We start from the raw sequence: 13,600 nt of genomic DNA on the forward strand, positions 1-13,600 counted from the left end.
GGTGGGACCTGAAAAGAACAGTTCACGTTTGCAAACCCATCAGTAAGGTTTTGCTGAAGCCATTATGTAAATAAGAGTGAGCCAAAATTCCTCCACAGTAATGTGAGAGACTGCGCTCCACGTTTTGAAAATGTTTGGTTGCAGCTGTTGTTACTAAACGAAGGTCAGGAGAGGCAGTACTTTGGTGATTCGGTATTGGAAAACCTTTTCATCAGTTGAGCATTTTATTTAGTTTTTAAATCAGGAGATCTTAGCTTTATGTTAGAAATATGGTATCTAAGCAGATTCTTACTCTGGATGGCATTACCTTGGCCTCCAGTAACGCTGTGAGGAACCTTGGAGTCATTTTTGACCAGGACATGTCCTTCAACGCACATATTAAACAAATATGTAAGACTGCTTTCTTCCATTTGCGCAACATCTCTAAAATTAGAAATATCCTGTCTCAGAGTGACGCTGAAAAACTAGTTCATGCATTTATTACTTCCAGGCTGGACTACTGTAATTCATTATTATCAGGATGTCCAAAAAACTCACTGAAAAGCCTTCAGCTAATCCAAAATGCTGCAGCAAGAGTCCTGACAGGGACTAGAAAGAGAGAGCATATTTCTCCTGTTTTGGCTTCCCTTCATTGGCTTCCTGTTAAATCCAGAATTGAATTCAAAATCCTGCTCCTCACATACAAGGTCTTAAATAATCAGGCCCCATCTTATCTTAATGACCTTGTAGTACCATATCACCCTATTAGAGCACTTCGCTCTCGCTCTGCAGGCCTACTTGTTGTTCCTAGAGTATTTAAAAGTAGAATGGGAGGCAGAGCCTTCAGTTTTCAGGCCCCTCTTCTGTGGAACCAGCTTCCAGTTTGGATTCAGGAGACAGACACTATCTCTACTTTTAAGATTAGGCTTAAAACTTTCCTTTTTGCTAAAGCATATAGTTAGGGCTGGACCAGGTGACCCTGAATCCTCCCTTAGTTATGCTGCAATAGACATAGGCTGCCGGGGGATTCCCATGATGCATTGAGTTTTTCCTTTCCAGTCACCTTTCTCACTCACTATGTGTTAACAGACCTCTCTGCATTGAATCATATCTGTTATTAACCTCTGTCTCTCTTCCACAGCATGTCTTTATCCTGTCTTCCTTCTCTCACCCCAACCGGTCGCAGCAGATGGCCCCGCCCCTCCCTGAGCCTGGTTCTGCCGGAGGTTTCTTCCTGTTAAAAGGGAGTTTTTCCTTCCCACTGTCGCCAAAGTGCTTGCTCATAGGGGGTCATATGATTGTTGGGTTTTTCTCTGTATCTATTATTGTGATCTACTGTACAATATAAAGCGCCTTGAGGCGACTTTTGTTGTGATTTGGCGCTAGATAAATAAAATTGAATTGAAATGTTACATTTCATCTCAAAATCTGACTGTTTAGTATAAGATCCAAAGAGAAAATGAAAATGATTTAAATGCATTTTCCTTGCACTGTAGCGACAGAAAAACTGGCTTTCAGTTGGAGTAAAAGCTTTGAGTAGAGTTGGATATCCTTCCTTGAAAGATGAGGTTAACATGCTCTGCGCTGTGAATACTGCAGCTTCTGAAATAAACTATGTAGAAGCCCTGACCTGTACTTGCAGTTGCTAATTCTAAAAGCTATCAAATATTATCTCTTTCTCTTTAGAAAATATAAAGTCAGGTGATCCAGTAACAGGCAAGAAGGCTGAGATAACATTGCAAAAAAAAAAGCTTCTGTACTTTCCCCAACATCCAGTGAAAGTATAGAAACACAGTGCACTCTGCCAATGAGAGGATCCTGGTGGGAAATAAACGCATGGATTTTGCTTTTGGCAGGAGTTATCTCTTTTTCTCCTCCACAGACAAATTCACTTTGAAATTCCCTCTTTCAGTTAACTGCACTTACTCATACCCACTGATTTCCTCCCTGCACTTTATATCTTTTTAGTACTATCTTGTTCCCCCCTTTTTTCATTGATAGCAGCTAGGTTTTTAGGCTGACATCTGCTAGACGCACCAAGCAGATGTCAGCGATTGCCTTTTGCTGATGAAAAGCTTTATGTTGTTTTGCAACTCGCATTAAAAAAGTTACATTTGATTAGAATCTATGGCCTTTTGCCAACCAGCATGTACATCTATCCCAAAGTGAAAATAAAAATACCTTTCCCCACTCATACCCCACTTATACCAGTTTTACATTTCGCTTGATTTTTCATGTGCTCAGACTACAATTATATTATTATAGATTTTTTTTTTAAATCTATCATGCAGTAAAATCAGAAAAGTGTCTTATGTCATCCATATTTATTCTGTAACATGACAAAATGCACTCCAGTCAAGAAGAGCAAGCAATTCTGAAATTCTACATCATATGGCTCTAACAGAGCCCTGATCTTAACATCATGGAGTCAGTCTAAGATAACAGAAAAGAGAAGAGACAAGATGCATTGAGACAGCTTTAGCAGGATTTTTGAGGTGATAGAAAATGTAGCTGGCAATCCACTGGAAACCTGTGAGGAGTATATTCAGCACTCCAGGGGACTTTTGTTTAGTTGAGTCTGTTTACTGTCCTTGTTACAAAGTTAATTTGACTATGCATAGCTCAGCACAAGTATAGAATATATACAGTATTCATTTGGCTTTAGTGGTTTTCATGCTAATCAGGGCGAACCAAAACATTGCTTGAAACTGCAACATAGTAACGCAAACTAACACAAATGCTAAATACCTTTGATCAACTGCAACTGCAAATAAGTGAGAAATTCAACTGTGCAGTTCAAGTAACCTTTGAATTTGATTGGTCAGTTTTGTAAATTGGAATTATAGAAAAATGACGGATGTTTTAAAGCATTGGTGAGAGGTGCAACTTTTAAAAGAAAGCAGTTTGCGTGACATTAATTGGATTATTAAACAGTTTATCTCCTAAATGTAATTTAGCAGATTAATAGGCTTTTTCTCCTTTTTATCGCCACACAACTCACTTGGGTTGGACTGATGGATGTGCCCACTTGAACCTGGTTCTCTTGTTTCCGATAACAGGGGATTCTTCCTTTCCACTGTCTCCAAGTGGCTGCTCGCAGAAGACTGATTGTTGATGGTTGTTTTTCTCCTATATTGTCTGGTTTTTACCTAAGACTATATACCACCTTGGGAAGACTGTTAGTGGAACTCTGTACACTCTACAAATAAAATTGAGCTGAATTGTAACCGGGTGATTTGTAGGAGGATAGGGGGTTGTCATGTCAGATGTATTACAAAGGTGGGGAGATAGTTTTGTGCATGAGATTTCTTTCCTCAACAATCAATAAGCATATACTGTTATAGTCCTCTTCCTGACACAACAAGGTGCCGCAAACATTCCTCAGACATTTTGGTCCATGTTAACATGACAGCAACACCCTTGTTGCAGATTTGTTGGCTGTTGGGATGTAGTTGCAAAAATCACATTTTAAATTGTACTCTATGGAACTGAGAACTTAGTAAATGTGGAGCCTATTTGAGTACAGCCAGTTCATTATTATTCTGAAGAAAGGCAAAAGTCATGTTTTTGACTTTATTGTTATCTTGCTAAAAGCAGCTATCAGAGGATCGGTACACTGCGGCCGATGGGAGAGGGATGGTACAGCCTGGTCTTCAGGCAGTTTGTGAAATAGTCACGATAAATGAATCTTCTCGTGTTCATGGACACGAATTGTTAAGTGTTTTTTGTTTGTGTCAGTGAACATGAATTTGTGAGTAATGCTTTTCATTAGGAAATATATTTTGTTTGAGGAACTACACTTGCAGAAAAAGCAGGGAGGTGTCACCATGGCAACCAGGACAACAGTATTTGAAAAGATATGGCAAGCAGTGCATTTTAACCCAAATCATCATACTGTTCTAAGCCCAACTCAGTCATTTTTAATGTTTAAATTTGATGCAACAAGACATTTGTAATCATTTATTTAAAAGTCATGCTAAATATGTGTAGAAAAAAACTGTGATGTGCATGAGTCAGACTTGGGTCACTGAAAGTCCAGATAACTTCTAGCTGTGGACTTGGACATAGCGGGCTGATAAAAGTTTGTGTTCAGGGATACAAAATGCAAATTTGTGTTGAAGAGAATTTAAAGAAATTTGTGTCCGACAACATGAATCAATAGATTAAAGGTCATAGATCGATGTATTGATTCAGCAACATGAATTAACAGGTTTAAGGTCATGACTGCATCATGGACGGGTGTGAGACTGGGTTGGTCAACAACAATAGGTAAGCTGTGATGTTTAGACAGTAATGTATAAATAACACTGTAAACTGTCGAATCATTACCTTATAAAATAGGGCAGCTGTATTGATTTGGTGCTATATAAATAAAACTGAATTGAATTGAACTGAAATAATGTGCCTAGCAGCATGGATCTGAGCTTTCATGCCAAAATGTTTCCAAAAGTCACCAAATTATGACACTACCTATTCAATGTTACCGCAGAAATCTGGACTCTTTGTTTTTGAAATATTCTGTATTGTAATTCTAGTGAGGCTGTGCAAATTAAGGTCTTGTTTTCCTTTTCTAAGCTGGCAGGAGTGACTCCTGGCCTGGTCTTTTGCTACTGTAATCCATTTGCTCCAAGGTTCAATGTGTGGTGAATGTGAGTTCAGAGATGCTCTATTGCATACTTGATTGTAATGAGGGTTTTTTGAGTTACTGTTGCAGAAGCAGTAACTCTGCAACAGGTTGTGGAACCAGTTTAGAACTGTTACGCTTTCACATAGGCCCAAGAAGGTTTGATATCATCATTTTAAAAACTCCCTTTTGTATTTACTCAGACTATCTTTTGTTTGATGATCCGAAACACATAAATGAGAAATATGCAAAAATAATAAATTCCGGTTTTCCTTCTCTCCTCTTCTCCAGTGAACCAGTGGCTCCTGAAATAGAGGTGAAGCTGCAGTACCACAGCTGGAGAGGCAGGAATCACTGGCGCCCTTTTCCCACTGCCGAACCAAACTGAGAAGAACAAATGGGACATGCACTCAATAAAAAGCACAAAAGCTGCACATCACTAAAGACAGCTTAAGCAAACTGATATTAGCTCAGCTCAAATGACAAAACTCTAACTGCTACGCTGGCCTCCTACTCATCCACTGTCTAACAATACTCATCAGGGGCCTGCAACGGTGGTACAAATCAATACAAAGTGTGAAATAGACCATAAGGACTCTGATGTCTACTGTGTACTGTCTGTTTATTTGTTTTGTGACGTCACGACGATTGAAGTTGCAATGATCCAAACATTTTATGGCTAATTTATAGATGTGTGGATGCAGCTAAAAATGCCAGTTCCTGGGGTTTGGCTGTGATAATCACTTATCAAATCTGGTACAGAAAGCAATTATAAAAAAAACCTCATTGATTCACCAGAGGAACTGTTGCATTTCTAACATGTCTGTGTAAGTTTTCAGTCATCCAGGTCATGGTAGTCTAAGGAGCTTGGTCTTGAAGACATGTCACCTCTCATCCAACAAGCTTCTTCAGTTCATTTTACATTCCCAATGATGATCGATACCCCTGCCATTAAAGAAACCCTCAGCTTTGTTATGATGAGACAGAATAACATGCCTATCCTGATATCAAATAATGATTAAAGATGATCATTTTGAAAAGAGAATTCAGAACTTGTGAAATGAGGTTACATAGCTAAAGGGAGGTAGAAGCTGGATCTCTGACAGTTTACAGACCTGAACAGATGGAGCCACTGGAGATTGGAAAGAGATAGGTCACTCAATTTGCATGATTTTGAAAATGTTCACTCGTCTTCATGGTATTTAATTAAAAAGCGGAGTCAGAGTTCATCTCACATCAAGTCCCTGCTTTTCACAGCGATGTATTAAGAGCTGACCTTCCTTCCATTACTCCAAGAGCAAACAGACTGTTTTCACCAAAGTTTATTCTGCAAAGAGTACCCTCTGCAAATTAACCATTTAGTAATCCCTGCATTAAATAGAAGCTCTTCAATCAGCCTAGCAACTGTAATGAGATATGTCAAGCCTGTCTGGCTTTGGATTTGTCCCCCACCCAAAATGATGTACAAGGAGTGTGGGGGAGAAAACAAAACAAAACAACAAAAGGTTTTTCTTGTACAGTTGTAACTGAAGTAAAAGCACCACTTTGCAGTCATTGTAATTAGGATTTGGGGAAAGAACAAAGTGATTCGAGAAGTATGCAGTTGTGGATCTAAAGAAAACATTTGGAAGGGTACCAAGAGAGGAACTCTGGCACTGCATTATGGAGTCAGGAGTGGCAAAGAAGTATGTAAGTCTGGTACTGTGTGTGGGGTAGGAGTCACAGATTGGTGTGGCTGGAATTACATTAGGGATCAGCTCTGAGTCTCTTCCATTTCACAGTGGAGATAGACAGACAGGTTGACAGATGAGGTAAGGCCAGTCAAGTGTCCATGAACTGTGACATTTTCAGACTACCTGATCTATAGTAAGAGTAAGGAGCAGGTGGAAGGGAGTCTGGACAGGTGGAGGTATGCTTTGGTGAGGAGAAGAGAAGTAAGATGGAATATGTGTGTGAAGGAGAGGGAGACAGATGGAAAGGTAAACAGCCAAGAAGCAGAGACAAGGAGGTTAGATGTGCTTAAATACCCGGGCTCAGCCATCTAAAGCAATGAGCAGTACACAAGAGAGGTGAAGAAGAGTAGATGGAAACGAGCGTATTGGGTGATTTATGAGCAGGGATGGCTTACATGATGCTAGTGAGATGTGCTATGATGTATCGTTAGGAGACAGTCGCACTAGCTAAAAGACAGGAGGCCGAGCTGGAGGTGGTATTGCTGAAGATGTTAAGGTTTTCATTTCGAGTGAGAAGAATAAACAGGATTAGAAATGAGGACATCAAAGGGAAAGCTCAGGTTGAGTTGTTTGGAAACAAAATTAAAGAGACAAGGCTAAGAGGTTTGGACATGTGCAGAGGAGGGACGGTGGGTATATTGCACAACAGATGTTGAATATGGAGATTCCAGGCAGGAGGGATAGAGGGAGACCACAGAGTTGATTCATGGATATAGTAAACGAGGACATGCACACAGATGGTGTGACAGAAGAGGATGCTAGAGATAGAGTGAGACGGAGGGAGATGATCTGCTGTGATGACTCCTAAAGGGAGCAGCTAAAAGGAGAACAAAGAACAGAGTGATGATGTTGGAAAAACACTAAATCAGTGTAGTAAAAACACTGAGAAGAGATGAATGGGTCAAAAAATATATTAGTCTTGAACACGGGACAAAGCTGATAGTCAGCGTTAACCGTGACACCAAAGGTTCATTCTTGTTATTCAAGTACCTAGCTTACTAATGCTGCTGTAACAGTACAAAAAATGCTATTTCCTTATTTTCTTCACCAATAATCAGGATAGTGACTATTTGACTTGAATTTGTAAGCATTGTATCACTTTAACAGTATGTGGGGATTTCGATATTTAAGTTAAAAAGTCCCACATTCACATCATTAAACGACTCAATGTGGCAACTGTCAGTATTCTGGTGCCATTTCACTTAAGATTTCCTGCAGTCTTTATCAAAATCTTAACTAAAAACATGAATGATACTGTACAGAACCAGTCTGAAGAGTACTGAGTGAGTGATGATAATTTTTTCTTAAATATACAGTATTTTTTTTTTTCAATCCATGAAAAAAATTTGTCACATTTTATGGCATAATTATATTTAACTGTCGTTACATTTCCTGTCATTCCCTTTTTTGCCAGGTCAGATATATCAGAAAAAGACAAGTTTCCCAGCTATAATTATCACATTTGACATTTATTTTCAGACGATGGCAGTTATTGCAACTCCAATATTATTTAAACACAGTATTAGCTTTGACCTTTTTGCAAATCATTTTACAAAATACCTTAAATAAAGAAAGTTGGTAATGCTAAATACTGGATTTCAAAGGTTTTCAACCAGCATGTTTTACGGTAAACATTAGTTGATGCTACCCACCTAATAAAGTTGTTAGGCTGTAACCATTACAGCCAACTAATCTGCATTTCTCAAAATGAAAAGTAGTTATTGTAATTTGGTTATGTGCCATGAGAGAAATGAAAACAAAGATAACTGGGCGGTTGGGGTTAGTTGGAGAAAAAAGGGTCAAATTTATCCAGAGTAACACAGAGAGACACAACAAGATTACATTTCTCTATATTCAACATTTCTGCCAGTGAAATCATGTTGTTGATAATTATTATCAAGTGTAAATGACATTACTGATCTTGTTGTTATTAAAGTGGGAAAGTGCGACCGTCTCCAATAATATATTCAAAGTACAGACACTAATGTCTGAAATATTTAATTTTCTCTGTGGCATTTTCATATAAACAAATTTGTTTAATTATTATTTTTTATTTGATTTGTGTTTTTACATTTAAGCTTTTCATATGTTTCCATCCTTCTCAAGATGCAGATAGCTGATTCTTCAAGCACCACCTGTAGATCAGTACAATTGTGTGACAACACTGGCAGGACTGAATATCATATTGTAACAACAATATGATAAAACTAGAACAAAGTCATTGAACAGCTGCTCTATAAATAAAACACCACAGAATAATAAGGTACCAACAACTGTTTATATTAAAGATCTTCATGGGTTCAAGGCCTGATCAAAACCATCAAATCAAAAAGACTTTCTTTGTTTCATTCAGGTTTAACATGCATTGATGGTTGTAGATCTTAAAATTGTTGGATAAAGATTCCCATCATAGAGACAATTTATGTAATGGTTTCCCATCATGGATTGTCACTAACCGAACTGGTCAACTTGTGGGATTGTTTTTTTATTTTTACCTTTCAGTCTGCTGTGATGTTGTATCTCATGAAAAAAAACTGACTCTTTATGTTTGTTTAGTTTTAATATGTAACTGTAATGAAAAAAAAAGAACTATGATGAGCTATGGGAGCTATGTGCTACAACCACTGGAAAAGGAATTTACAATTATAAAAGCTATATTTCATTTGAGGTAACTTGAAATTATACTCATGTATGTTGAATGTAAATATGAGTTTTGTTTAAGATGGATTACAGTGGAGATTATTACCTTTTTGGACAAAATAAATGCTATTGTTTTATGTTTAAAGATTGTGCAACTCATATAATTAATTAGTTCATCTATTTTGAAATTAGTAGAAGCTTCATTGAGTGTCTTTGTAACAAAGCGTTTAATGAGAATGAGCAGCGGTGACTGTCTGGATTTAATAGGAAATGAAAACAGGCATAGAGAATAGTAAGATCCAGACTGTTTGAATGATGCTGAAAAATATACACAGGGAGTATACACAGTCTAGAACCTTTGTGGGAACAACATTTAAAGGTTTCCAGAGTCTGTTCTGCTGGAAATTGCAGGGCAAACTAAAAGCAGGGACTATGGAAAACAACAATAATGTGATAAATAATGTACTTTCCTGTAAACATGCATGCTCCAGGCACTTTATTAGGTACAGTGCACTTTGCTAATACTCTGTTGGAATCTCGTTTGCCTTCAGAACTGACTTAATTCTGTTATACATAGATTTAACAAGGCAAGGCAAGGCAAGTTTATTTGTATAGCACAATTCAACAACAAGGTGATTCAAAGTGCTTTACAGAGACATTGGAAACAAGAACAAATAAAAAGCATGATTTAAAATTGATTAAAACAAGCAAATAAACTAACAAACAAACAAACAAACAAACAAACAAACAAACAAAAAAAAGCAGTATTATGCAGTAGATGCAGATTTGTATGATGCACATCGATGATGCAAATCACCTGTTACGCCGTATCCCAAAGGTATCTTATTACACCAAGATCTGGTGACTGTGGAGGGCATTGGAAAACAGCGAAGTGCATTTTCATGTTCAAAAAAGCAGTGACATGGTGTTTATATGCTCACTGTTGTCATAAAGGGATGGACGTGGTAAGCAATGATATAGGCTTTGGTATTTAAATGATGCTCAGCTGAGTGGCACAAGTGTAACAAGAACCTCCCAAGAACCTCCCTCCCCACTGCTCCACTCCCGTACCACCACCACTACCACCACCAAGGAGTGACCCTTTATCTGGTCTTTTGCTACTATAGCACATTTGCTTTAACATGTGGTGAGTTCAGAGATGAGGTTCTCTGCATGCCTTGGCTGTAACAAGCAGTTATTTCAGTTACCATTGCCTTCTTATTACCAACTATTAAATGAACTGCCACTCGCTGGATATTTTCTGTGTTGCTTACTAGTTTCTGTAAACTCTTTAGATAGCTATGTTGGAAACGCCCAGCAGATTTTTTGCAAATACTGAGACAAGCTAAACCAACAACCATGCCAAAGTTCAAAGTTGCTAAAATCCCCTTTGTTCCCCATTTTGATGTTTGGTTCACAGGAGGTCTTCTTGACCAAGTCCATATGCATAAATGAATTGAGTTGCTGCCACGTGATTGGTCATTTTTGTTTTGTTTATTTGTCTTAAATAAAGTGTTGTAGTCTCACAGAAGGTTATTAGACTTCTTGGCTGGGAAGCGTTTAGTGTTTAAGGTTTAATTCTTTGATTGCCCTTATACAAGTACAGTACAAAAAAAGTACACCACTACATTAAATAATAAATAATGATACTAATAATAATAATAATAAATGAATTAAATTATTCAAAGTTATGAAAGTTGTTGGTTAAATCCAACAAGCTTGCTGCTGTTATTTTTTTTACAGTTATTTTGCTGTCTACCATTTTCTGTTAAGTTATCACCCCAGCACAGCTTGTGTGTAACAGCTAGCACTCCCAGTTTAAAAGTTTGTTGTATGTTTTTCGGAGCATTGAGAATGAATAACTACTGGCTTTCAACATGGCAGTCATTCTTGATCAGGGTCATGAAGTGGATATTTAAAGGAATAAAACGAAGAATGTTAACCCAAGCCAGGTGGTTGTGAGTGGGTCTTCCAGGATGCCAGTGACTTAAAATATACTGTGAAGGTAACAAAGTAGCGACTAAAAAAGAAGCACATTAATATTATGGAGTGGCCTGGGCAGTTTCCAGACCTTGAAGCTATAGAAAGTCCATGAAGGGAGCCAAAACTTTCTGTAAAGATGAGTGACCCAAAATCACTCTTGAGATGTGTGCAGACCTGAAGAACTGCTACAAGAAAGCTCTGCATGTCTTCATCAAGTGCTAAGTGCTAAGAAATTGGGGATAAAGAGTGGGGAAGACATGCAGTAAAGGGCTACAGGCCAGACTCGTACCCAGCTGACTGCAGCACCTCTAATTTATGTTTTACCTGGGAATCAAATGCTAATCTCATTACATTACACACAAATAAATTCATAATTTGTGTTTTTTCTGGAATTTTGGTTGATATATGAGTAGTATGCATATTGGATTTGGAGGGGGGGAGGGGGGTGTTTTGAGTTTTGTTCGAAAAAGAATGACTTCATATCAAAAAAAAAAAATCACATATGCAGGACACCTTAAAATCGTTTTTTAATTAAGCAGCAAGGCAGAACAAAATCAGGGCGGTATCAAGATACGAGAACTAAACCCCAATTCAACCAGACCCAGAACTGATACGGAATTAAAACAGGACTACAACAGTTCAAAATCAGGACTACTGAGGACTTAACCAAGACAGAACCAGAACCTCTCTCTCTCTCTCTTCCTCTCTCTCTCTCTCTGTTCCCCTCTCTCTCTCTGTTCCCCCCTCTCCCTCTCTGCTCCCCCCTCTCCCTCTCTGCTCCTCTCTCTCCCTCTTTGTGCTGACAATCAAGCCAAACACCAACATCATCAAATATACAGTTGAAACCAGATATTTACAAACTCTTCAGATCAAAACACAAACACCTTTTTAATTGTAACATCAAATCAGACTAAATGTTTATTTTTTAGATTGATAAATATAAAAAACATATTTGTTAACTTTAAGAGTAAAGAGAGAAATTATCTGTATTTCTTAATTGTAAATGGCACCAAATTGTATTCAAAATTGAGCCACTTGATTTTCCCATGTCACAGAAACAGGCTCTGTGTTTTGCCTTATATGCATCCACAGGTGTGCCACCACTTTACTCACATGGACTCTACTAACCTATCAGAAGCTTCTTAAGCTCAGAATGGAATCGTCTGGAGTTTCTTATTAATCAACAATAAACTTAGTGTATATGTGCTCCTAAATTTGATGAAAGTGATAAAAAATAGACAGCTCTCTCTCTTTATTCTGACATTTAACTAATTCAAAAGATATTTCAATATTTATTTATCCAAAACAAAAAAGTTTACTCTAAATTCATGTTTAACAGTAAAAAAAGTTATTGTTTTTTTCCCTAAAGTGTATGTAAATATCTGGTTTCAACTGTGACTATACTGCTGCGTATTGAAATTCCTCTTGTTTTGCATAGAAATATACTGAACAACATACAAAGCATAATATATAAAATAACATACCTGAGTTTTTTCTTTGAAAGAAGCTCCTTATGTCCATTGTTGTGTTCATCAGTACATAACTGGTTTAGAGAGCTTTGTTTAGTCGTGGAGGGAAACAACTGACAATATGAAATAAACACACATGTAAGCTAAGACTCTCTAAAAAAACATCATTGTTGTTGTTCGGCTTTTCATTTCGCCATTTGTTGATTCACTCGAAGAGCAAGTAACGTAATATGGGTCAAGTGATCAGTTTGATATCAATCTTTTGTGATACACCGTCATATTTACATTATTTGTACGGTACGAATGATTTGCTTTGGTCCCTCTGTCTGCCTTTTTGCACTGCTCTCTCCCCCCTTGCTCACATGTGCTGTGCTCAGTCGCCTAGTGCCTGAACTTGGATCATACCAAAATTAGGGGAAATTTATGACTGTGCGCTATGGATATTGTGTGTAGTTTTGTGTTTTATACAGTTGTCATTCAGGCATCTAACTATGAAACAAATGACACTGCAAAAGACCCTGGGGTTCTGAAAAAACAACCCGGGCTTAAGCCCTGGCTTTGTTGTGACCCTACTAGCCATTACTCAAACCCCTGTTGTTTTGTTTGTTTTTTGTTTTTAAGCCACTTTACAATGTGCTCTGTGAATTTCCCTTTCATAGCCTTACTATTACTGGCATTCCCATAGTGTTGAAACATTAAACTTACTAAAACAGTTACTGGTAATGGTAAAAATGATTTTTAAAATATCTTTGTCAGCATTAGCAAAATATGCATTGTCATTATTAGTTTCCAATGACACAAGTCATTCTCTCCATTCCCTATCAAAACTTTGTAATTCGTTTTTTTTATTGCACATGCAGAGATGCTCACAATTTATTCGTTATTTTATCTTCACTAATCTATAGTAAATTAGTCACAGGGCAAGAGGCAGGGTACACCCTGGCCAATCTGATTAATGTAAATGTCAATCTGTCTCAAACCTCTCCTACACATTAACAAACAATTACTGTGTCAATTAAACAAGAATTACATAATGAAATAAGTTGTTTTAAATCCTCCATTCACACACAAACAACTGGCTCATATCATAATCTGTGTATTTGTAAACATCAGTCTAAATACTTTGCTGATGATTTATTTAGACTTAACAAATCCTCAAGAAATCACCTAAA

General features: G+C 37.5%; 1 protein-coding gene across 1 annotated transcript in view; it reads left to right on the forward strand.

Annotated features, from left to right (window-relative positions):
- LOC102313552 (carbonic anhydrase-related protein 10) overlaps nucleotides 1-9,626 on the forward strand; it is a gene marked incomplete at its 5' end in the record, with an annotated part of 62,990 nt that extends 53,364 nt beyond the window's left edge. Inside the window, one exon of the mRNA XM_014329990.2 lies at nucleotides 4,895-9,626. Coding sequence (XP_014185476.2) covers nucleotides 4,895-4,917 — 23 coding nt within the window. The remainder of the gene's footprint in view (nucleotides 1-4,894) is intronic.
- Between the last annotated feature and the right edge of the window lie 3,974 nt (nucleotides 9,627-13,600).

Source organism: Haplochromis burtoni, unplaced genomic scaffold (genome assembly GCF_018398535.1).
Source record: "Haplochromis burtoni strain Fernald_Lab_line unplaced genomic scaffold, NCSU_Asbu1 Contig_662, whole genome shotgun sequence".
In the NCBI taxonomy this organism is placed as follows: Eukaryota; Metazoa; Chordata; class Actinopteri; order Cichliformes; family Cichlidae; genus Haplochromis; species Haplochromis burtoni.